Source organism: Caloenas nicobarica, chromosome 3 (assembly GCF_036013445.1).
Source record: "Caloenas nicobarica isolate bCalNic1 chromosome 3, bCalNic1.hap1, whole genome shotgun sequence".
NCBI lineage: Eukaryota > Metazoa > Chordata > Aves > Columbiformes > Columbidae > Caloenas > Caloenas nicobarica.
The window spans coordinates 44122776-44145709 of NC_088247.1; the positions used below are offsets into that span (position 1 = coordinate 44122776).

General features: G+C 47.5%; 1 protein-coding gene across 1 annotated transcript in view; it reads right to left on the reverse strand.

The window, feature by feature from the left end:
* SIM1 (SIM bHLH transcription factor 1) overlaps positions 1 to 6685 on the reverse strand; it is a 45428-nt gene extending 38743 nt beyond the window's left edge. Inside the window, exon 1 of the mRNA XM_065632033.1 lies at positions 6511 to 6685. Coding sequence (XP_065488105.1) covers positions 6511 to 6685 — 175 coding nt within the window. The remainder of the gene's footprint in view (positions 1 to 6510) is intronic.
* Positions 6686 to 22934: the final 16249 nt, after the last annotated feature.

Consider the following 22934-nt stretch of genomic DNA (forward strand, 5'->3'; position numbering starts at 1 on the left):
TGATGCAAGCCATGATGCCAGCAGCCAATGGAGGGATTGTGTGAACATCGTCCCTACCCAGTGGCGATATTGTCGCAAGAAGCAATTCTGGCCCACGGAAGGGAGAAGAGATTCCTCAATCATTTCTAATTTGATCGAAGGAAAAACGGAGCGAGGCAGGCACAGGGAAATGAGACTCCAGGAGGCCCGGGCAGGTCCTTGGCACTGGTTTGTCTCCGGGTTACTTGTCCCTCTGTGAACATCTGCAGCGCAGAACCCACCTCGACCCCCTCCTTTGTCTGGCAATAGCAAAGGGGGAGGGGGTGGACGGTGGTAGTGGGGTGGCCAGAAGATGCAAGCCCTTATCTACTTTGTGTTACTACGATTTCCCCAACGGACTATCCATCATGAAATCTTAGAGCAATTCGGATTCACGGTAGTGAAATAACGGTAGAGCGGGCGCTTTGAGGTACCCGCTTAAAAATCACTCAGTGGAGAGCCCAGCCTAAGCTCTAGATCCTCCTCTTTGGGAAGGCAGGCTTTGACGACCAGCTCTCTCCAGGGGCGAGGAGCCCCTGGGGTCGCCCCCGGGGACTTGGCCCTGCGCCCTGCCTGCCCGCACGGCCGGCGAGGCCCACGGGCACAAGTAAGGGTGCGAGGCCCACGGAAGCCGTGTACGCCGGTTAGATGCTGGCTTGGAGACAGGGCCCCGTCGACAGAGAGTTTTCTCATGTTGCTGAGGATGGCAAGAAGGAGAAGCGCCAGGGGGCTCGCCCGGAGGCAGCCCGCTGCTGGGGGGCCGCGCCGGCGGGAAGGAAAAGCAGCGGAGACTCTCGCCTAAGCCGGGTCCAAGGAGCTCCACCGCGCGTTTCGCTTCCAGGCGCTTCTTAAAACTCCCCCTCCGGGCGGCGACCCCCGCCTCGCTGCCGCCCTCCCGGGGGCCGCTGCCCGGGGACGCCTTCGCTCGCTTGTGTTTCGGTGCGTTTGTTTTGACCTTTTAACAGCCGCTCTCTGCTTATGAGAGATGGAGGGGAGGCAGCTCGACCGCCGCCAGCTCGCCGGGGATGCTGACCCCGAGGAGGGCCCCTTTCCCCTCCCGTCCCTGCACGCCGGCTTCGTGGAACCTGCTCGGCGAAGCCGCTCATAAAGCTTTATAGCGAGCACGGGCATTTCACCTCCGTGGGCAGCTCGTAAAGTAGCACCTTTGCTACCTCCCCATCGCTCCTCGCTAGCACTACTGCTGCCTTATATACCCCTCCCTACAGCTACTATGTGGAGAAGAGGGGCACCGATGGTCTTTTGGGGAGAGGGAGGTAGGACAGCTCGGTCCCCGTCTTAAAGGCGCTCATTTTCCCTCGCTATCCAGGAAAAAAAAAAAATCGCAGTACTGGGAGCCGCAAGGACAGAAGCTGTACGTCCTAGCCACCGGGAAGGAAAAAGGCAACTGGATGTTGTATCGAGGAATTAGCTTGATTCGATTAACCATTTAATTAAATAGTCTACCGCCAGCTCTCTGTTTTGCCATCGCCCAGCGCCCGACAGGGCTGATTTCTCAGTTAATTTAACAGGCAGTGGTTAATGATAACCCAAAATCTCGGCCAAATGAGGCTTCTGTGAAGGATTGGTTCGCCGTCAGAGAGTTCAGATGAAATGGAATAAGCTGTGTTTTAAAAAAATGCTGCTCATTTCCAACTGCCTGCGGATGCCATTAGCAAGGTTTTGTAAAGATTTATTATCTCGGTAAATCACGTGTTCGTTTGAAGCAGAGATTAGTTAGCATCCCACTTTCTTTATAAAAATAATAATAGAGGGAGGAAAAGTCCTGTTGACTAAACAAACAACCCTATTAAGAAAACGGTAGTGGAAATAACGCTGAGACTGATCCACTCTAGAAAGAAATACCAGCGTTTTGGCACACACGGGGTAACGGAATTGTGCTCTTAAATGCAAACAAACGGAACCATGCCCAAATTGGAGAGAGGGAAAAATAAATCAGGGAAATTTTCGAGCACAAACTGTTTATTCACTTCTACAGGAGATGTAAATTCCAATATCCGAAGAAACTGGGGAGGGAAGGTGTTGAACCAACGCGCTTGCGAACCCACGCTGCTTATATGCAATTTGAAAAATATCCTCAAATATTAAAATAGTGGTATGTTATTAAGAAGGGACAGGATTTCTCTAAAGAAAAAATGGTTTTATCCACTCGTCTCAGTTGGTATTCTTTCTAGCACATAAATCTGCTTTTTCAACGATCAAGCTGGTAGTTTAGTTCTGCACTTCACATTTTAAGTTCACATCAAAACTGGAATTAAACAGGGAGGCAGCGTGGAGAGTAAACTGCAGCTTAAATGAGAAAAACTTCTGTAAGAAAATAAACACTGAAACCTAATGCTCAATCATTTCCCTTAGCAGTAAGAAAAACAGCATTAAATCACCTATCCACGTGGGAAACGGATTTTTTTTTTTCTGCTGATCTCTTCCTCTTTTAAAATAAAACAAGATTAAGGAGTTCGATATTGAAATGTTAACCATCCTGATTCGGCGAAAGTTTATGTAAACGAAGCCTCTGCTTTTGTCTCGAAAATCAAAAGCCCCTCTGCGCCGAAACGACCCGTCCGCGCTAGGACAGAGATTTCGAACCCTCCTTTTCCCTTTCCTTTTCTGTTCGCGTAAGGAGAATAGGACCTTTGAATTATTCCCAAGTAGGAAAAAAAAAAGGGGGGGAAAAAAACCCAACAAACAAAACCCTATTTATTGTGCCATATATTTTTTTGAGTTTTTTTTTCCCCCTGCCTTTTCTTCGGATATTTGCGAAGGTCCGTGAAGAATTACCCCTCTAGTTTTAGGGACGAGATCTTTTTTGAAGGAAAACTTTTAGTTCTTTGACACCCCAGAGATTTTTTTCCAGATATTTTGTGAGGCTATGTTATTTGCCATTAACTGTTTAATGTTATTTTGTTAGTCTAGGATTAAAAAAAAAAATAAAAATTTTTTAAAGGAACGTTAACTTACGAGCGAATATATCAGGAAGTTCTGCTTAAAAAGAAAAAAAAATCTTCCTTGCTGTCCTCAGCGATCTAGCAGATCTTCAGGCTTTCCAAAAGCTATCTGGTCACCGAAAACTATTATATGCCTTATAGGCTTTCTCCTCCTGAAAGTTTTAGCACTGAAATGATGCAAGCTACCTAAGCCGCTGAACGCTTTTCGCCCTTTAGAGTTTTAATCTGCTGGAGAACTAGTAAAGTGAAATCAGGGATAGAGAGAACAACCCAGGCATTTTAATAGCTTGTGAGAATTACAAAGCCATTACGAGACGGAGCTCGTTGGAAGATCTCTGCTCGGTTTATTAACTTTGTCCGGTGCCACCGATTTGTGTTTAGATTCCTGGCAGTGAGACGGAAACCGCACCGTTACCGTTCTGTATATGACTCCCCTGGCATTTTCCTCCCAGAAAACTCTTGTTTCCAAAATGAACCCAAAATCTACCCACCTTCTTTCCCTCTAGCAACCTTTCAGACGCAAAAATATGCAGACAAACGCGCACCGATTCTTTCCGCCTGTTCCAGCCCCGCTTGTGCGCGGCGGTGAGGAGTGTATATCTTTCTGTACGTGATTATTTACAACCAGCCCCTATGCACGCACTCTCCAGGCAGATGGAAATTCGCTCTTGTACCGGGGAGAGGGTGCATGAGTTACACTGGGAAGTGCAGCTCGCTCTGTCGGAGACAACGCTTCTCTATCCTGGCTCCTACAAGACCACTTTAAATGTATGACATGACACTTCGCCCTTTGGCCAACTCACCGGGTCTGTCCCGGTGCTTGTATCGCTTTCATCCCCAAGGAAAAACAAGCAAACGGACACCCCATTGAATCCATCCAACATTCTTACTCTGCCTCTTTCTTTCAGAAAGGCTTCTCCTTTGGATGCGTAATTTCCCTGACTACCGCTACCTGTCCTCCCTTCCCAGCGAAACAATGACTTCTTTTCCTGGCTTGGGGGTACAGGGAGACCAGCATCCCCCTCCTTCTTCCTCGCCTCCCCCTCACTGCAGCCGGAGGAGCCGGGGCACAAGTACAGCCGAACCGGCAGCCCCACGCCCGCTCCTGCTGCTCCCGTCGCACTCCGAGGTCTCGGGGAAAATCACCCGGTGCGGGGCTCGGCTCCAGCTCCGTCACACACGGGCGCAGCGCCTGGAGGCCACTCGTGCGCGAGTCGCTCGTGATTAATCCCAACACCGGCGACTGCAGGGAAACACGGCGGCTCTGGTGCCGGGCCGGGCTGCGCTCCCCGCTCACCCGCCTCCTCGGAAGTGCGTGGGAGGGAGAAATAACCCGCGTGGGGCCGCGGCTCCCGCTTTCGGGCCTTTGTACCCAGGCCGCAGTGCCTCCCTCACGCACACCCCCCGGCCCTGCCCTGGGATGAGCGGCTCCGTGGGTGCGTGAGGAGGCGAGGCGGTCTCGCGTGGATCTGCCACCCGCTCGGCGCCGGGCCTGCCGCTGCAGCGCGCCTCGGAGGGGCGAGCCCTTTCGTGCCTGCTCTCTGCCTTTCTTTTTAATTCGCAGTTCGCCTTTAATTAGGCTGCGAAGGCTCTGCTCCCTCCAGAGCCCCACTTCGCCGCCCCCTCTGTCTCCGCGCTCAAATTAGCATCTGCCGCGGCCGGCAGCGGCCCCGGGCCCGGCGCACTTCGCCACACGTTTCCCCAGGGCATTCAAACATCCTGCGCTGCCACCGAGGGACGGGGATCAGCTATTCTTCTCTTCCCATGATTACTCGCAGCCTACAAGCAACACCATATGCTTCTGCTGATCAAACAACCCGCTACATAGGCACCAGTAATTGACGAGACCTGCTCGAAATCACGCAGAAAGGTAGCCTACTGAGACCGCAGGAGTTGACAAATCATTGCTAATAATCCTTTTAGGAACATCATGGGCATCAGAGTTTGCAATAGCTTTATTTTTATAAAGTATGCGCTGACAGTATAAAGGACAACTCGGTCTCTTTTGAAACAGAGTACTGCCCCGCATAATGATCTTCAAGGTGGCAGATCACATAGAAGAGGAAAGTGGCTCGATGAAGGCTTTAATTATTATTATTTTTAAACGGTTTCATTTATCCCCTTCTTTGATTCTAAGTGACTCAGCTACAGAAGAGTGTCTAAAGAAACTATTGCAAGATGCACTGGGTTGGAAATTACTGCTGTGGACTCTAGGTATAAGCGTTCATACGTAACTGGGGGGGGGAACCTCCTCCAGGCCAAACGACTGCCCGATTGCATGTCTACTTTTAAAGAGTAGAATTAGGTCAAATAGCTCACAGATAAAGAAAAAGATAAAACAAACAAACCAACAAAACAGGCCGTATACCCACTCTTGATTTGTAAAACATGATAGACAGCCAGACCGATCGACCGACTCTAGGTATAGCTCCAGAAAACAGAGAGACATGCCTATGTTAGGCTGTTTCTTATGTACACACACTTCTCAACGGAAGATATAGTGAATTTTGCTATTAGGTAGGAAGAAAAGCTCTCAGTACTTTTTATTTCAGGTAGACAATATCTCAACTGATTGATCTGAATAAAAGATTACTGAAGTATTTTTGATTTTGCTTCCTACTTCCTATAAAAACAAGAACGAGAACACAGCAGAACTTTATTCCGACCTTCTTAACTTTCTGTGTCGTTTGTTTTTTTTGGCGGCCGATCTAGAAGCCCCAAAACAGTCGTTTTAAATGCTAATTCTACCCAAAAGCAAGACATGCTTTAGGACGCGTTTCTGTTTTTGCTAGACAGGCGGGACTTGTTGCTGTTGCCGTCAACGTGAAGTTTGGTGTTGCCTGGCCGCGGGGGAGAATCAGGCCCAGGCTCGGATACTTGGCTTGCAGCACTGAGTGGGCAGGCGGATTGAATATATCTGAGCACAAAACTCCTGTTAAAAATTTCCGAGGTCGATTAACGCCTTCAGACGGCCCTAATGATCCTCAGAGAGAGACACATCATATTCCTGATGCGACTCGGTGTACTTGGCTTATTTATTTAGACTGTGTGTGTGTGAGCACGCGACTACGTGTGTGCTGTACCTGTAAACCGCACCTTTGCTCGATACTTGAACTAACGCTTTAGGACTTTGCATAGACCTATGTAAATATTTACCCATATATTAACTCCCTCCATAGTATGGCTATAAAGAGGGGTGATTCGTCCCCTATTTCGCCACGCACGTGCTTGGCGGGGGATGCACAATTTACTGGGAGACCGGGGGAAAAGAAACCCCATGTTTGCTTTAGCAAAACACGCAGAATTCAGTGCCTTCAAGTGTTGACAAAAGCCCTGTAAGTCCCCAACTAAACCTGTCACAGGAACTGAAGGGAAAGTATTTACGACAGAGAAAAGTGACAGCGGATAGTACCCTGGCTCCGAGCATACGACTACACGCTATTTACTTTTTTTTTTTTTTTTTAAGTAAAAGCGACAAACGACACCTGGATCAGAATGGAAATAGAGGAGAATAGGCATTTCCACGTACCTTCTGGGAAAACCACCCTCATTTTTAAATAGCTGGTGGTGAGTCTGATTATGGATGCTTTGTCCAGCTGAGAGGTGATAGCGGAGGGCAGGGGTAGTAATTTAGCCAGTTCATAAAATTCACTGTTTTCTTTCTCCCGTCTAGTTCGGGCAGCATTTTTGGACTTCTCTTTCATCGTGTTTTCTTCCCCCTTCCTTCCTACAATTTAAACTCCAGAGATTCATCCAAAGGTGGAAGGGAAAGTTTCAGTTGCAATTCATCTCTCCGGGGCATCAGGCAGTGATTCTGAGCGCGGCCATTACTCTGAGAAATCGTTCAGTTGCGTAAAATGCAAACAAGTATTGAAGACCAGAGAGGTGTTCTTAAAAAAAATATATAAATTTATATATATTATCTGAAAAGCAGAGTTAATCGGATGGGAAAGGCATTTATCCAATGCAGCTCAGAGACTCCAAAAAACTGTAGGGGAAAAAAATAAAAAAGAAGCTAGAAGCTTGCGGCATCACAAAACAACCAAACGAGGTATTTCTGGCCTTTTTTCCTACTCATGGCGGGCAGCATAGCTCCTCGGAAGAAGGTATAATAATCCCGTTTCTTCCCGTGATCCGCTGTCAATCCGAGGCCCGAACCGCTCGGCGGTGGGCTGCCTCCCAGGGCGCTGAGTGCCTTCCCGGGAACCTCTGTGAAGAGAACAGCAGCCCTGGGGTGAGAGAACCGCTGCACAACGCGGCAGCGGAACCGCGAGAAATAATAATCAACAAGCAGCCTCCGGCGGGTGTAGTGTTTTCTCCCACCAGAGGGGAAAAAAAAAAAAAAGTATATTTTCCCATCTAGCACGCCCGTAGGGGAGCCTGCCCCGCACTCTCCTCCCACAGCCCTCGCACTCCCAGCCCAGGTGTGCACGGCATGACCAGAAGGAAACCAAGGCAGAAAACAGCTCCCGGCGAAGGCGGAGGAGTTACCGGCTGGTGTCGGTGCTGGCGGGGCTGCGCCGGCCCCTCCGCGCTTCCCCGGGCTGGCACCGCGGAGGCGGCCAGACCACCCCGCGCACCGTGCTGCCAGCCCCGCAGCGGGGCAAGAGTTTTCAATCCCGGAGTATTTATGCCTTTTTTATATTTTATTTTTTCCCCCCTCGTCTCGGGAGCTCCCCTTGCTCTCCGGCTGGGGTCGGGGTGTGTGTTGGGGGGTGTCTACCCCAGCTGCACCCCAGCCAGGGAAGGCACGCTCTTCCCAGCCCTGCCCCGAGCCAGATTTTCCCCAAACATGACATTTATCCAACAAATTTGGTTTTTTTTTCCTCTTTTTCCACCGGGGGAAAGAAACCGACAGCCTAACCCCGCACATCACTGCGTCTCCTTGCTGAGGCTGGCAGCTTGTGGTGGGTTGTGATCTTCTTTTTACCTACCTTGAGTCCCTGAGCCCGGCAGCCTGCAGAGAGCTCTCCCGGGGTGAGGAGCCCAACTCTTTAATTGGCTCATTAATGGCACGGGGAAAAGTTTGCGCCTGTCACTGCTCCTCACACCGATGGGCAGACAGACATTGCCACCTCCCCATCCCCTTTATCGGCTCCCAGACTCTCCCTCTCACACAACTCGGGGTGGGGAAAGAGGGGGTAGGGTGGGGTGGGGAGGGGGGGCGAGGTTAGTATTAATGAAGAATCCCTAATTTGCGGCTGAGAAATGCCTAATAACTTCTTGATGGCTAAAAGCCTTTTAGCACAACTTCATTTCTCTCCCAGCCCCCCCACCTCCCCGGGCCGAGCCCTCCCTTAATGCCACTCACGGACCCACCTCTCTTCCCATTGGTCGCCTCTGCCCCGCGCCCGACCTCCCACTGGCGGAGAGGACGGTGACGTCACCGCCCCGGGCACACCCCCCTCCCCTTTCTGCCTGCGTCCGTCCTCTGACCCGGCGGCGCTGCGGGGGGGGCGGGGAGGGCGCCTCACGGGGACGCGCACAGGGGGGGTGTGTATGTGTGTGTCCTGCGCGCGGCCCCGCGCGGCCCCCCCCCGCGCTTACCTGCCCGCTCCGCTCTTTTTTTTTTGGGGGGGGGAGGGGGGTGTTAAGTAGTTTTTTTTGGACGTGGCGATCCAGGCGACGCTCCAGTTTTCCCGCTGGGAACCGGAGAGAAGCGTCCGAGGTCCCTCGGGACTGTGGGCTGTGAGGATCGGCAGTTTTACCCCCCTCAATTCCCCACGCCACCCCCCCCACCCCGGCAAGTGGTCCTGCTTGGGAGAAATAAGATGTAGCCACGTCCCCTATACCCCCGCCTTTAACGGGATACGGTTCAGCCCCGGGTTGATGCGCTGTGGGACAGCGTGAACGGAGTGGGAGGGATGGAGAAAGCTGATACACGCTGAAGAAAGCAAACAATCCCACAAAGCGGGGGGGGGGGGGGGGGAAGGAGAGAGCAAAAAAACTCCCCAATTCTCCAACATTCAGAAGACCGAAGCACTTTAAAACTGCACGCAAAGTGGATGTGAAACGAAGGGGTTTCTTTCTTTCCCAGGGAGCGGGACTGTTCCTATTCTCGCTAGTCCCCTGAAAAAAAAATTAAAAATAAATTGAAAAAAACAACCCAAACCCAAAAAAACCCAGACGCGGCTCCTAAAACTGCTGGCTTCTAAAAAGAGTAGATCGAGTAGAAAGAGAGCGCCTGGGGCAGAGGAGAAGGGTTGCAGAGTCTTTCCTAAAACCATAAGGGACGCTCAAAAGCCTGAAATAATTGCCAAACCAGTGGGTGCGAGAGTTCAGTTAAAATAGTTGTTTAAATTCAATCGCACTGGCAAGGCAACCGTCGGAATATTTCGAGGAAGAAGAAACGATCTCGGTTTTGGAAAAAAGAAAAAAAAAAGCCTTTGAAGCAATCCATCCCTTTTGCTCTACAGAGGGCTGCAGCTCGAAGCACAGGATTGCAGTGCCGACCGTCTGTTCGCTGCTTATCACCTTAAATCTCCCTTCGGTTAAAAGCTTTCCCTGTGTTCATTTGGGTAAATAAAGGAAAGATGGAAGGAGAGGCATTCAACAACTCCTCTGGGTGTCCAGGCGTCTACGAGCAGCACAGAAATGTATCCACGTAGTCTCAAATGTTCTTTTGATTGCCTTGTTTGCCGAAGCGACCCGTTGTTAAACAAACATGAACGCAAGTCATTTAGTGAAGGTATGGATTTAAAAAAAAAAAAAAAAAAGAAGGAAAAAATAAGAAAAGGAAAAAAAACCCCTGCTCTCCCCGCCCCCGTCATATTGTAAAGCCATCGCTGCTATGGGGGAAGGTGACGCTAAATTTTCAAAAATCTTCCCTGTGTGTTACTGCCATCAGGTGTAAAGTGGTTTGGGGGGAGACGAAAAAAAATCCCACATCTTCCTTCTGTTTTTCATTTGAGTTAATTCTCTTGCTAAACGGCACTGACGTCTCTTGGAGGGTATTTAGACATATGGACAACAACTGGACTAACACTGTCAGGTAGCTCACGAGTTATTTGTCAACATGAGCCGCAGAGAATGTCTTTTATAACACCCTTGGTTTGGGAAAAATAAATAAATCAGTGGGATGCACTTCAACTAATTTATGCCAGGGAACACGAGCATCCACCTTACCAACCCCACACAGCCCCAGCGAGGACAGCGGCTCACGGAGGATCCGCTTTCCCGCTGTACCGGCACTCGGTTTCTTCCCCGCAGCGGCAGTCCGGGTGGGTGTCACTCACCACCCCGGTTCACACTGTGGCGGGAGCCCCGTGGGCTCGGACCCGACGAGCCCATATGTCGATTTTTAATGTATTAATGTTACGGTAGATAAAGTACAAGACGTGAAAGGACCAGCGGTACGAAAGTTGATTATTGCCCTTTCCAAGTTACACCAACCACGGACAAAGTCACCGCGATACCGAATTGCTAGCGCGGGGTCAGTGCGCTGGGGACATTTCCCAGCAGATTTCCAGAGGCAGTTCTCGAATGATGGCAGAATTTGGCCGTTTCAGAGACATCAGCCTTGTTTTTCTTCGTCAAAATGCGCGGCTTCTGACAGCGGAGACGAGAGCTAGAACTGCCCTTTTCCAGTTATACGAGAAAACCAGCTCACGGCAGCTAAATTCGTGGTCTTCGAACCAGCCATGAGCCCGATGTCACTCGCGGTGGGCTCAGAGATGCTATCGCCGAGCCCCGATGCAGCTTCTCTGTCCCAGGTGGGACAGAGTGGTGTTTGATAAATAAACTGAACGCACCACCACGGGATGACCCTCCCTCGGCGTACCAGCCGTCGGAGCGGAGTTTACAACAGCGAGAGCACTGACGGCGCGGAGGGGACACCTGCGAGCGGAGGGGCTGAGCCCCGGGGGACGCGGGGGTCGCACGGCGGATCCGGCCCCCGCCGTCCCGGCCCCCTCCCCGCCGCGTCCCGCTGCCCGAAGCGGCTCGGCGGCGGGGTCCTGCTGCGGGTACCGCGGGTCGGGGCACCGAGGGAGGGGGCCGAGAGAGACCCCGGGCTGCCTGAAGCACGTAGATAGATGTGCTCAGTTCAGATGCATTTATTCTCGGATGAGAATACTCTGGAAAACAGATAATATTGGAACACTGAATAAACAGGTACTGCAGCGCAATTTGATTTTAAAAGACGCATAATAAATTGGGATATCCGAAGAAAGGCTGGGTGAAAACAAAGCGTTTCACAGACAGGTTGCCAAGTGAAAAACTTGTGTAGCCAGGCACAACATGCAGCATATATTGCAGTATGTGTATGTGCGTGCGGGGAAAGAGGGAGAGAGGGGAGAGAAAACTGTACAAATCAAAGCGGGGGGGGGGGGGGGAAAGAAAAATCCTACTGGGTCACTTTCCTATAGGACACGTCTGATCCAGTTTCTTCTCCAGCACATTCTGGCGTACTCGGATATATTTATTGGTTTATGACTTTGGATGCGTTTACTATACCACCCTCTCCCCCCTTAAAGTATAAGGCGACCATTTCTTATGCAGAGAGAAAAATCTTTCCAAGTGTATATACTGCTTTCCTGATAGCGTTTTAAAAAGTATTAGCGAATTAACCATGCGGCTCACTCTCACGACTGCGTAAACAAACAAACAAACCAAACCAAAACAAAACCCAACAAAACATCGGCCTGGTATAAGCAATGGGTAGATTCTGACACACCAAACCTCCCTCCGCCTTGTACCGGCGAGAAGGCAAGATCCGGCCTGCACCGGCCCCGCAGGGCTGAGGGACACCCACTGCCACCGCGGAGCCTTCGAACGAGCTGCGTGTCCCCCGCCCCAGGTGCGCGGCCCCGGGGCCGTCTGTGCGATTTTTTTGAAGAGACCGGCAACTTCAGACACACGCACTTGGGTACCCTGGTGAATTGGAGTGTGATGTGAATTTCCATCCGTGCCCTAATCAAGGCTTTATTGACATAAATATACACGGCAAATGCTCTTTGAGACCATTCAGAAGCAATTAATAGGTTTTAACTGATCTAGATCTTAACCTCCAAGATTCAAGCCATGCTCTAGGTACTTTACTCCTGCTCTTTTGCTAATGTTATTAGGATGTTCAGGGGAGCAGGACAACGAGAAAGCCGATTCTCTGAGAAAACACAGGCAATAGTTAACAGATCCTTGGATACCAGCTTTCGGATATAAGCGGTTTTGAAAGCATCTCGTAAAAATAATAACAGAAACAATACAAAAATTAGAGAACTCGACCACCGGCATGATTGTTAGTTATTTTCCGTAACTCTTTTAATCGATTTTTGGAGATACAGCCGTAGGGTTTTTTTTAAGCGATGCTTTGGGGGGCACTTCTCTTGATCAGGCACTCCTTTCAATTTTATTGTTTTTGGCATAAATGTAACGAGATGATTTATATTCATTTTTCCAGTGGAGTCAAAGGTCAATACCTTTTAGCCCTTATCTTATTGAATACACTCCTGCTAATGATCGGAAGCCAAGCTACGTTACTGTTACGTGGAGCAACAAAACATAAACTAAATAAAAAGAAACAGGGAAAAAATAAGTCTACTTTATGGTCAGTAACAGTTAGCCCTGGGCACATTTTTCTTGCCTTCTGCATTTCCAAAGCAGCCTTGGTATACTGAACGTCTGAACCGAGCTGAAACACCCTTTTAAGGGATGAGAAGTTCGGGAAGGACACGGGACTGGAAACGAACTTCGAAGAAACTACAAACTTTAAAAAGTGTTTCCTGCCCTCCCTACGTCTTCACAGACATCTTGCTGAGCTCCGCTTCTCCCTTCTGCGCAATTATTCTTCCCCTCCTGCCTCCGGACGGTACCAGCGGTCCGGGCCGTGCGAGTGCTCCGCTCCCAGCTCCCCCCTCACCTGCGCCGGCCTCCCCCAGCCACGGGCCTGCCCGGCGGCGAGGAGGCGGCTCCGAGACCCACGCCCGGCGCCCTCGCTGCCTCCCGCGGGGGCTGCCGCACCCAACCCCCGCCGTGCGGAGCCCACCCCCGCGCAGGGCGCGCTCCCCTCATGTCGGTCGCCGCGGCGCTATTTCCCTCTCCCTCCTCCTGGCGGAGGCCCCTAGCGCCGATGGCGGCAGCGGCTCCCGGGGTCGCAGCCAGCCGAGCGCCCCCGGGCTCTGCCGCCTCACCCTCACGGCTCTCCTCCGTGGGAGGCCAGAGCCCGGCTGCCGCTGCGCCCCCGCCCGCCCCGCCGAACCCCTGGAGCATTTCGGGGAAGGCTTCCCAGCGGCCGCGGGCTTTGTTCGGCTGCGGGGGTTCCGCCGGGCGCTCCGGTGCCTCGGCGACAGCAGCGAGCAGCAGCGAGCAGCGCAGCGCGGCCCCGCACCGGCTCCCGCACCCGACGCCAACGGCCGCCCGCCAACGGCCGCTGCAGCCGCAGCGCCCCACGCGCCGCGCCGGCCCCTGGCACGAGCGCGCCTCTGCGCGCCAGCGCGGGAAACGGCGCCTGACAGCGCGCCCCGCCCCCACCCCCGCCCCGCAGCACCGCCCTCCCCCGGACAGACGGACACGGGCGGACACACGTCGCGCTGTGCTGCGGTCCCGATTAGCTGCCCTTCACCTGCAGCGCGGCCCCGGGCCGGGTAACGAGGCGGCGAGAGGGCTCCGCATGACGCCGGCCGCCGGTGCTCGACCCCTGCGCCCCACGCACGTTCCTGCCGGGGGTCGGACCTGCACTCTTCGCCCCTAAGCAAGAGGTGGGGGCTGCGATCTGCGAGAGGCGATGGGGAGGGAACGTCGCCTTTTCGTTACTTTATTTGCTTCGGCTTGCGAGGTTGGGTCTTGCTGTCCCTGTCCCAAACCAAGAGGAACACGAGTGTCCATGCGGGGCCTTTGGCCCGGGACAGGCCGGCTGCAGGGAAACCAGGCAAGGTGCCTCATGGCAGGGGAACCTTTTTGGGAAGGTGGTGTCCTCCGGGCCTCAGGTACAGCGTGCGATCTGCACTGCGTCAGGCTTCCTCCAGCCCCTCGGTATCACTGAAAATCTCCTTTCCCAAGGCCTGGCTTTCATTAGCGAAGAAGTTATTTCATTAGTTGGGGGAAAATCTGTCAGCAGAAGCCTGTTTAAATTTCAGCACCCCAAAGAATAATGCTTAAAATAGTGGGATCCGTTCCACACTCTGTTCTTACTATCAACCTGATAATTAAGAGGTCACAAATAGATGTATCACTGCTTTGTTTCAGTGTAGGAAAGCAGCTTAGCCCATCTTGCGGATACACCTTGCTTCGAAATAACACATGCCATTTCGGCTGAAATGCATAGCAGGAGGAACCAGCCCTCTCTGCTGCACTGAAACTCTGCCTTCAGCCTCCCATCACCTCAGAATCGGCTTGATCAGACCCAAGAAGGAGGGACACACAGTGTGAGGCTGCCTGACAGTTAGTGTGTATCATAATAATCACGATGCTCATAGTTTTGTTGTAAGGCAGGGTGGGAAGCGTTCCCTGTGTGGACTTTACTAGGAGCTTTGCTTATTTTAGTCTTATACCCGTTTGTGGTTATGAGTCTAATTAAGTTTATGAACATTGCTCCCCAAACATTGCACACTAAGCTGGGATCAACCCCACTGTCGCTTAAGAGTTTCTGAATTATTTGAGTGCTCTGCAAGCCTGTCGCTATTCTCCTCTGCATTCCCTACGAGCCCTTACTGCATTCTTATAGAGGCCGTATTGCAACTGCAGTATGAGTATGTAACTGTTTTGTTCGGGAGTGATGCGGAGGAGATGGTGCCTCCCAGGAAAACACTGTGAGATCAATTGCTTACATTGGAAGGGGGCACAGGGAAACAGCACCAGACTTGTAAGCCTGAATCCAGCTTTAACCTATTTCAGACTATGCTAAATCTATTGCTGAGGGGTGAGGGTGTTTCCCAAGGCTTGGCATATGCCCGCGATTATTTTTTTTTTTGTTTAGGTTTTGCCTCACTTTTGAAATGTTTTGTCTAAACCCTGAATTCTATTATTCACTGATGGTGGGACTCCCTTTATATAATGCAATGGCTGGATGTAACCAGCTGAAGCCAGAGCCTATTAAGAGGACAGTTTCCCCACAGTGCCTCTCCTGAGGAGTGTCCACTACTTGCAGCTGGAGGGAGGAAGCTCCAGGGCTTGCTTGCTCTGTGTAATTCCTCTCAGATTTAGCTGGTAGACGATCAAGGAATTGTCATTTCTTTGGTCTGGCAATAGCCTGGCGATGTTAATGCCACATTTTTGAAATGTGCTAAAAACTTAGGATGTACTAGAGTCTGTTTTTAATTTTGGCTTTAGCACAAAATGCTCCTGGTGCATGGCTCATCCCAGTCACTTGTCAGAGCCACCATACTGGGGAGAGAGGACAAGACTGTGGGTGTCAGGTCCTTGTGTGCACTAATAGGCCTTAATTGCCCTGACCAGCCTCACCTGGTGGCTCCTTCACACCGTTTGCCCTCAGTGCTTACCTGAGCCAGGCTGGAGGGCTTCCTGGCTCCAGCAGCCATGTCTGTATCTGGCAAGAGACCCTGGTGATCTGGACCCTGACCCACAGACTGACTTCTCAGCTTAACCTCGGGCCTGCCTTGCTGCTATGGACTAGCCTGATGACCCGGGCTCTGGTCTGAGCCCAGCTGCCATCCTCACGCCAGCACTGCTCTCTTTGCTCAGGTAATTTGGTGTGGGCCCTGGCTAGTGAGGCCCCCGGCCTTGCTGTTACGCTTGCTTCGTGTCTCCCTGTCCTATCCCAACAGCCCAGCCCTTGTTTGCTGATGCTGGGCTGCTTCTGTTTGTTGTAAGGCTCCAGTGACCCTTCTGCTTTTCCTCCAAGGCAAAGGATTTTCTGTCTCTAGCCTGCTTGTCTATGCTCTTTTGCTTTTTGCTTTTGCTTTGTCCCAGAAGCTGTTGCATTCTGGGGGGCTTTCTGAGAGGTACTATTGACCTCTGCATGGATGCACGGGTCTACCTGCAGTTACGGGACCTTAGAAAACACAGGGCTGGAGAGGGAAGGGTGTTGCATGGCATAGAGCTTCCTCTGATTTCCTGGCAGGAGGAAAGCTTTTGAGTTCAAGAGATGTAAATCAGGGTCAGGAGTCTGGTAAGATGGTGGACTCGCCTAAGCTCAGGTGTACTACAACTGCTAAAGGGTGGGAGAGGAATGAATTAGAAAGGCTCAGACTCTCTGCACCCGAATCTTGCTTGCTGCTTCTCCACATAGGAGGCTTGGGCAGGAAGCTCTGGCTGCCTTGGAGGGCTGGGGGACTCTGCAGGGGCACAAGAATCTATCTACCCAGATCAGTTTACAAGGCAGGACCATACAATACAAGCTCTTGGAGGCAAGGGCTGTGTTTATCTCCATACAGCGTTGATCACAATAGGATCTTATTTCTGTTTAGGGCTTCCAGATGCAATGCTAGTCAATGTCTATAATAAACAATAATATTAATAATAAGTATTAACATGCCAAGCTGCAAATCACTGACATAGTTTTCTAATATTGCTGGTTACTTTCCAGTATTGTCCTCCAGTCTTACTGCAGTACATTGTATACAAAAGAATTGAAACCCAATAATCGGCGTGTCAAGAGTTTGAAGGCATGATTGCATTTTTTCTTCTGAAATCTTTCTATTGAAACTGACATTGCAACAAGTGAGTTCGTTTGCCTAATAAACCTAGTGTCCAGCATATACACACTGTTCTATATACCAGGACATTAGTAATTAGGCTGGTAACGAGGCTGCTATTGCATAGAATAACTTGGGTGAAAACATTAAAACTTAAGCATAATAGGAGAATAATGTAGCCAAAATGTAAACAGGAGACATCAGATATGACATTTATTTTCACTTACGGGAAGACAGAGGAAAAGAAGACTTTAGCTATAATTTGCTTTTTCTGCTTTACCGAATCTATAAAAAGTCTACTACAAATTCATTCTTCTGACCACAGTAATGTAGCTTTACATTTGAACAGAAATACAGCTTTAAATTTAGATTTTAATTTCATGTGTGATTGCAGACATAGTACAAACTTTATCCTAAAATAACATTTCTTTTATAGCCAGCTCCTTTTGTGCTACTGAAAGAAATAATAATGAGAAAGTATTCCAGCAGGAGGAGCTGGTTTAGAAGCAAATGGATTCCATGGCAACTCCTGACTCTACATGACACCTAATAACTAGCATTTATGTTGGAAATTGTCTGTGTTATCTTGTACCCCAGACCTGGTCTTTTTACAGGGTTTCCCCTCATTTTAAAGCTTTTTTTTTTTTTTTTTTTTTTTTAATATAGCTCCAAGAATTAGCATAAAGTGAAATGAGTTTGGCTGAAATTCAGGAATGAAATATTTGTTGAGAAATGTATTGATCTGTCAAGGAAAGAGTTGCATAGAGAGAGTTACCTTGGAACAGCATAACTTTTAATGTTATGAGATATCCATATTCAACAGTTGGAGACATAACACAAGAATATCCAACCGAATCAGACCGGTGTCTTGGTTCTCACAGTGCCGAATGCACCAGAGAATTTTGTAATGGGCAGCTGGAGAATAACCCTGTGCTATGGGTGTCCTGTCTGCAGTCAGTCAGACTGATTTATGATCTGAAGAATGTGGATTTATATCCTTCTGTACCATGATCTGGTCTAGTGCACATGTGGGGCCTGACAACTGTTGCTGTTTGAGTGCGTAATATTTAAACATGCTATTTTATACCTAAATTGAAAGGAATCTGTTCTTAAACTGTCACCTGGCAAGCAACCTTTGCCCAAGACAGTTTCAGTAGTACTTCATGAACAGGAGATCGTTAGCTGAAATCAACCCTGGAGATGAAGATTTCTGTAGATACTTTGTGGTCTGGCTGGTTTCTCAGTCAGGTGGTGTTTACCTGGTTGCTCGAGAGACTCGGACTGTAGAAGAGCATAGTCTGGGCTTGGGAAAAAACCCAAACAAACGTGTTTCCTGTGGTCAAATGAAAGCTGATTCAGGTTTGTGTTGCTCATCTCTCTTCAGTATGAGTGAAACAATGAAGAAAGTGTGGCCGAAGAAAACTCCTGCTTTTGTGATTGTTTGGCCGGGGAGACGTGCAATCGCAGACAGTGTTCTAAGGCGCAAGTGAAGGGTGGCCAAAATGAGAAGATGAAAGAATCTAGAGCAGTGTAATCTTAGCGCTAGGTGTTACTAATAGCAAAATACATATTGATACCTCTTGAAGATGCCTCCATTTAACTTTTTGCTCAAGGGAAGAAGAGGGTTTTTTTCCTCTTCCTGTCCGTACTGACAAGATAGCCCTTGTTTATTACCTGCCATTCAAAACATGGAGTAATCCTGAGCAAAGACACAAAATGGATGGGTAGAAAATGTGAAAATGAAGTTTGATTTAGCTCACCTCTTACTGTAGCTCCCAATTAGATGCTGACGTGGAGTTCCTTCAGTGGAGAGCCTGATCTGCCACAAAGGTGTCTGTGACTACTGCTTGGGATCAAAACCAAACTTCTGTAAGAAAGGTTATAACAAATCACATAACAATGGTGATGGGGGAAATCAGACTTTGGAACACAGTTTGAAGATAAATGCATAGAAATGGAAAAGGCAATAGAAAATACAGAAAGCCCAGAGAAAGGTGCTCTGGGTAGCAGCAGTAGTAAGAAAATAATTTTTAAACTCTCTTAGGTGTATGTGTTTGTTTTTATCTACAAGAAAAAAGAAGGTACAAAACATAAAAGAGAAAGAATGGTATAAATAAAATAGAAGCAGTGCTAGACAGACTGGAAAATTGAAATGGAGATGAGTTGAGGGCTAAAATGGAAGAGCAAACGTTATTATGGGAAAGGAAGAATAATTGAGGAAAACAGAAAATTCAGACAGGGAATTACTTGATTTATCCTTATTCCTATATCTCATTATATTGCTATTTCTCATAGCCTGAAATTTTGTTGTTTGGAGAAGAGATGGCAGAACAGTGTTGCTTTGGTGATCTGAGCTGGACAGGGAGTCTTAAGTGGAAAGTGGCAGATAAAAGAATGAAATAATGATTGTGGACAAAGTGGTGGTGGTGGTCTGTGTTTTGGGTGTTGTTTTTTTTTTTTTTTTCCCCTTTTTAATTGCAGGAAAATGAAGATATACAAGTAAAGGAATGGAGCAGTGGAAGTTAATTTTAAAGGAGATTGTCTTCTCCAGTTACACATATACCTAACACATAGACAGGGTTCTGATTCCAATCAGTCATCTCTTTGCTTTTCCAAAAGATTAAAGAGACATTTCTCCTCTCAATGTTAGTTTTGGTGAGCTCTCGCCTTCCTTCAATAATGGTGGCAACAGTAACTGCTAACTTCTATGGCTTGTTACGTAAGTAACATGTTTGCATTACTATAATATTTTTATATATATAATTATGTATATACATGTAACGTTCTACCATGAATGTGTTTATTCTTCCTTTCCTGAGAAATACTGACATAACTGACTGTATTTTATTAATATCACATGCTATACTTCCAAATGTAAGGATACAGGCCAGTTTTTAATGTAGGCTGCTTGTTCTTAACATGAAATTGGTATGATGTAACATGAGAGCTACAAGCATAGGTGTGTAAAATGGAAAGAAGAGCATATATAGCTTATAAAATGAAGAGTATGCACTTATTTAGGGATATAGCTAAGAAAGGATTTTTAAATAGCAAGAATTTCACCCCCAAATGCACCCAGAGTGGAATTCAAGATGTGAGGTGCTGAAATTCCCCTATCTGTTTAAAGAAGGAAAATCAGGTATCTCAAATGAGACTGGATAACTGCACAGGAAGAGGGAAGCCTAGTGCAAAGGTGGAACACAGAAATGTAACTTATATTGGGTACCTTGCCTGAGGCTACAGGAGAGGTGCTTGTCTGTTCGGGATGCATTACTCGGAACCTTCCCCTGAAAACAGAGGCTTGCTGTCTTTCAGAACGAGATATAGGACTCATGCTTTCTCATTTAAAAATTAACAATCCCATCTGCTCCCATACAAAATTCCCTCCTTTAGTTCTTTCTTCCATTTTCTGACCACGTTTTCCCTTAATGTGCCCTAATCACCAGGTAAATGGGAGAGGTACGCTTTTGTGGAAGTCATGCCATCATACCAAAATAATTTGGTGTAATAGAAGTAGATGACATTGTATAATAAAAATAAACAGGACCGTTGCCTCACAGCAGCCCTGTCTGTGTGTTTCAAAGCTCTGTCCCTCCTTGGAGATGGGATTCTTATCCTGTTTTTCTCATTAGGGATATTTTTTTTCATCTAATTTCATCCGATTAGCAATTTTTCATGGTCACAAGTTCTTAGTCTGTTCCTGTAAAGTCAATGGTTCCTAAGAATTAAATAACTTTAGGACATTACCCACCCATTCAAGTTCAAGAAAATACGATTTATCCCTGAAATAGAAATGCTATAAAATCTGCAGCTGTTAATCTTTGAGTCCTAGGTCTGAGTGATGGATTAGATAACACTAATGCTACTGTCTTTTCACCAAATCCTTTGAAAGTAATAGCAGAAACTAAATTTGATCTGCTAGTAATATATGTTGAGAATGTGTTTCATCCTCCAATCTCTGAAGCAAAGAGCAATGCATCAACACAAAAGAAACTTTAACATATTTTTTAGTCACTTAATGTTGAGTTTTCTTTTCAGGTTCTGTTTGTTTCCCTAGCAGCACCCATATTTCCCAAAAGATTTTCACTGATTTCATTAAATTAGTCCAGCTGTTCACTAAGACTTCCAAACAAATAGGTAGGTACTTCATGATTTTAAAATGAAGAAACAAAGTCTTTGGCATTCTTGTCAGTATCATTTTGGCGAGATTTTCCCTTTTTTATTTAATGTTTACAAATAATAGAATATTCTAGCAATCTGTCTGGACCACTTCTAAAAAAAGATCCTATTTCTTAAAGGTTTTAGTCTTTTAAGGTCAGTATCCCCTGAGCACCCTGGCGCTGGGATAATTTTGGACAAAGTTCAGTTTAGTTGAGGTGCATTTAGGTTTGGAATAGAAATTTAGGCTTCTATTCCCAAAACAGTGCATGAGAGCATCTCTCTGGGTACACTCTTTTGCCAGCGAAGGAAGCTAAAGTATGACCTGGAAGGCTGACATACTCACCCCCTACTACAGGACGTGTAGGGCAGAGGAGTGAGTGTAAACTTTCACATCCTCTAGTGGAGCTTGGGTGCCTTTGGCAACTTAGGAGTCACAGCGCAACACCCTAGAGCTGGCACCAGACTGAGCAGCTCCTACGAACCAGACAGAAAATGAACGAAATGCCTGGTGTCCATCTTTCTTGGGGTGTTCCTGGTCTTAGAGTATCGAGTAACATTGACGCAGGTATTTTGGTTTCAGCGACAAATGGGAAGAGCTGTTATTGCATGTTCTGTGACAAATTTTCAGGGAGCTCCAGGTTATATTTGTATGCCAAAGATGATGCACAACAACCTGCTTTTCTGTCCCCAAAAAGCTAGATGGCAAAAAACCCCATCCAAAACATTTTCCACACATGCACAAAATATAAAATATTTATCTTATGACTTTTATATCGTAACAGTATGATTATGCTTCATTCAGCTTGCATAACTTAAATGTTTCTCCTATTCTTAACGTCTAAGGAATTTGAATGTCGTTGCTTTATGTCTCATGGCTTTATGAAGGGACATAGTTTTAGGAGATTGGTAGCATTTCTTGGCTCTATAGGGCTGGACTAAATGAATTAATTGGTTAAGTCAACTCCTTTTACCATTACAACTACTTTAATTCATAATTTAGTTATGTATTTAAAAAAATGATTTACCAGTCTTTTACCCAGCTATCACTTTAAAAAAAAGACAACAAATCTATATATTCATTTAGAGTAACATGATCTGGATAGTTTAGAACTTAGGTTGGTTAATTCTATATATGCTTAGAACAGGTAAGATCAATGAATTTCATACAGACAGGTGGATGATTTTACTCTGAGCTACTTTCTCCCAAAGGATACACAGTCCTCATCCTAAGAAAGTCTTTGTTTCAACTTAAACTCTTATCTTGGAGTACAAGCCAGAATATTTAATTATCATTTTTTTGCCCCCAACTTTTATTCTTCCCCACCCCCCTTTTTTTAAGTGTTCTGCAAACTAGATGTCTAAGTCAAATGTTCAGGGTTACAGTGGTGTTTCCTCATGTTTCCAACCTAAAGGGTCAAACAGCTTTAGGACCAAAAATATATTGCTGAGTCAGCTGTTACCAGTTCTTGTGGGCTTATGGGATGAGAATGCAGTAATCAGGTGATGGTTATAGCTGCAATCCCATCCCAGAAAGCTTAGTCCAAGGTTAACGTGAGAGACTGTGTCACTCTGCCAGCAGGTGTGGGGCGGGGATGGGATGGGACCGTGCCATAGAAACTGCAAGCTGCTGTGACTGGGGTAAACTGCTAGACATTCATGTAGTCTCTCTTGGTAAAGAGTTGAACTCTCTTATGTTGTGTTTTAGGTAGGACAAAATAGAAAAAAAACCCTTTAGGGGTAAATCTGGTGTTGGTGTGGGTGAATGAAGGAGGGTTTTTTTATGGAGATGGCAAAATCTTCTTGGTGTTTCTTCCAGCTTTCCCTTTAGTCATTGCAATAGTTCAAGAAAATAAAGGCTTGATTGCAGAATCTTCACAGCTACAAAGATGACATTTTATCAGAACCTGATATTACTGTGCTGCTACGTTGAGTAATTAGTCTCTAATTAGTTGGATTTGCTGACAAAGACATGATGGGAACTCACCATGTGCTATTGGCATCTGAAACAATTTTATCCTGTTAGCTAGAAGAAAGTACTGCTGTAAAGTACGTAAGCCTAATTTTCCCACATTAGCACTACATGATAGCAACTGAGTTATTTCCATTCCAAGGTGCAAATTTGCTAGTGTGTGAAGAATGCCGTTTATCACATTTATGTAGAGATTTAGAGTGCAGTTAGAAAAAGACAGTGATATTTCTAGAC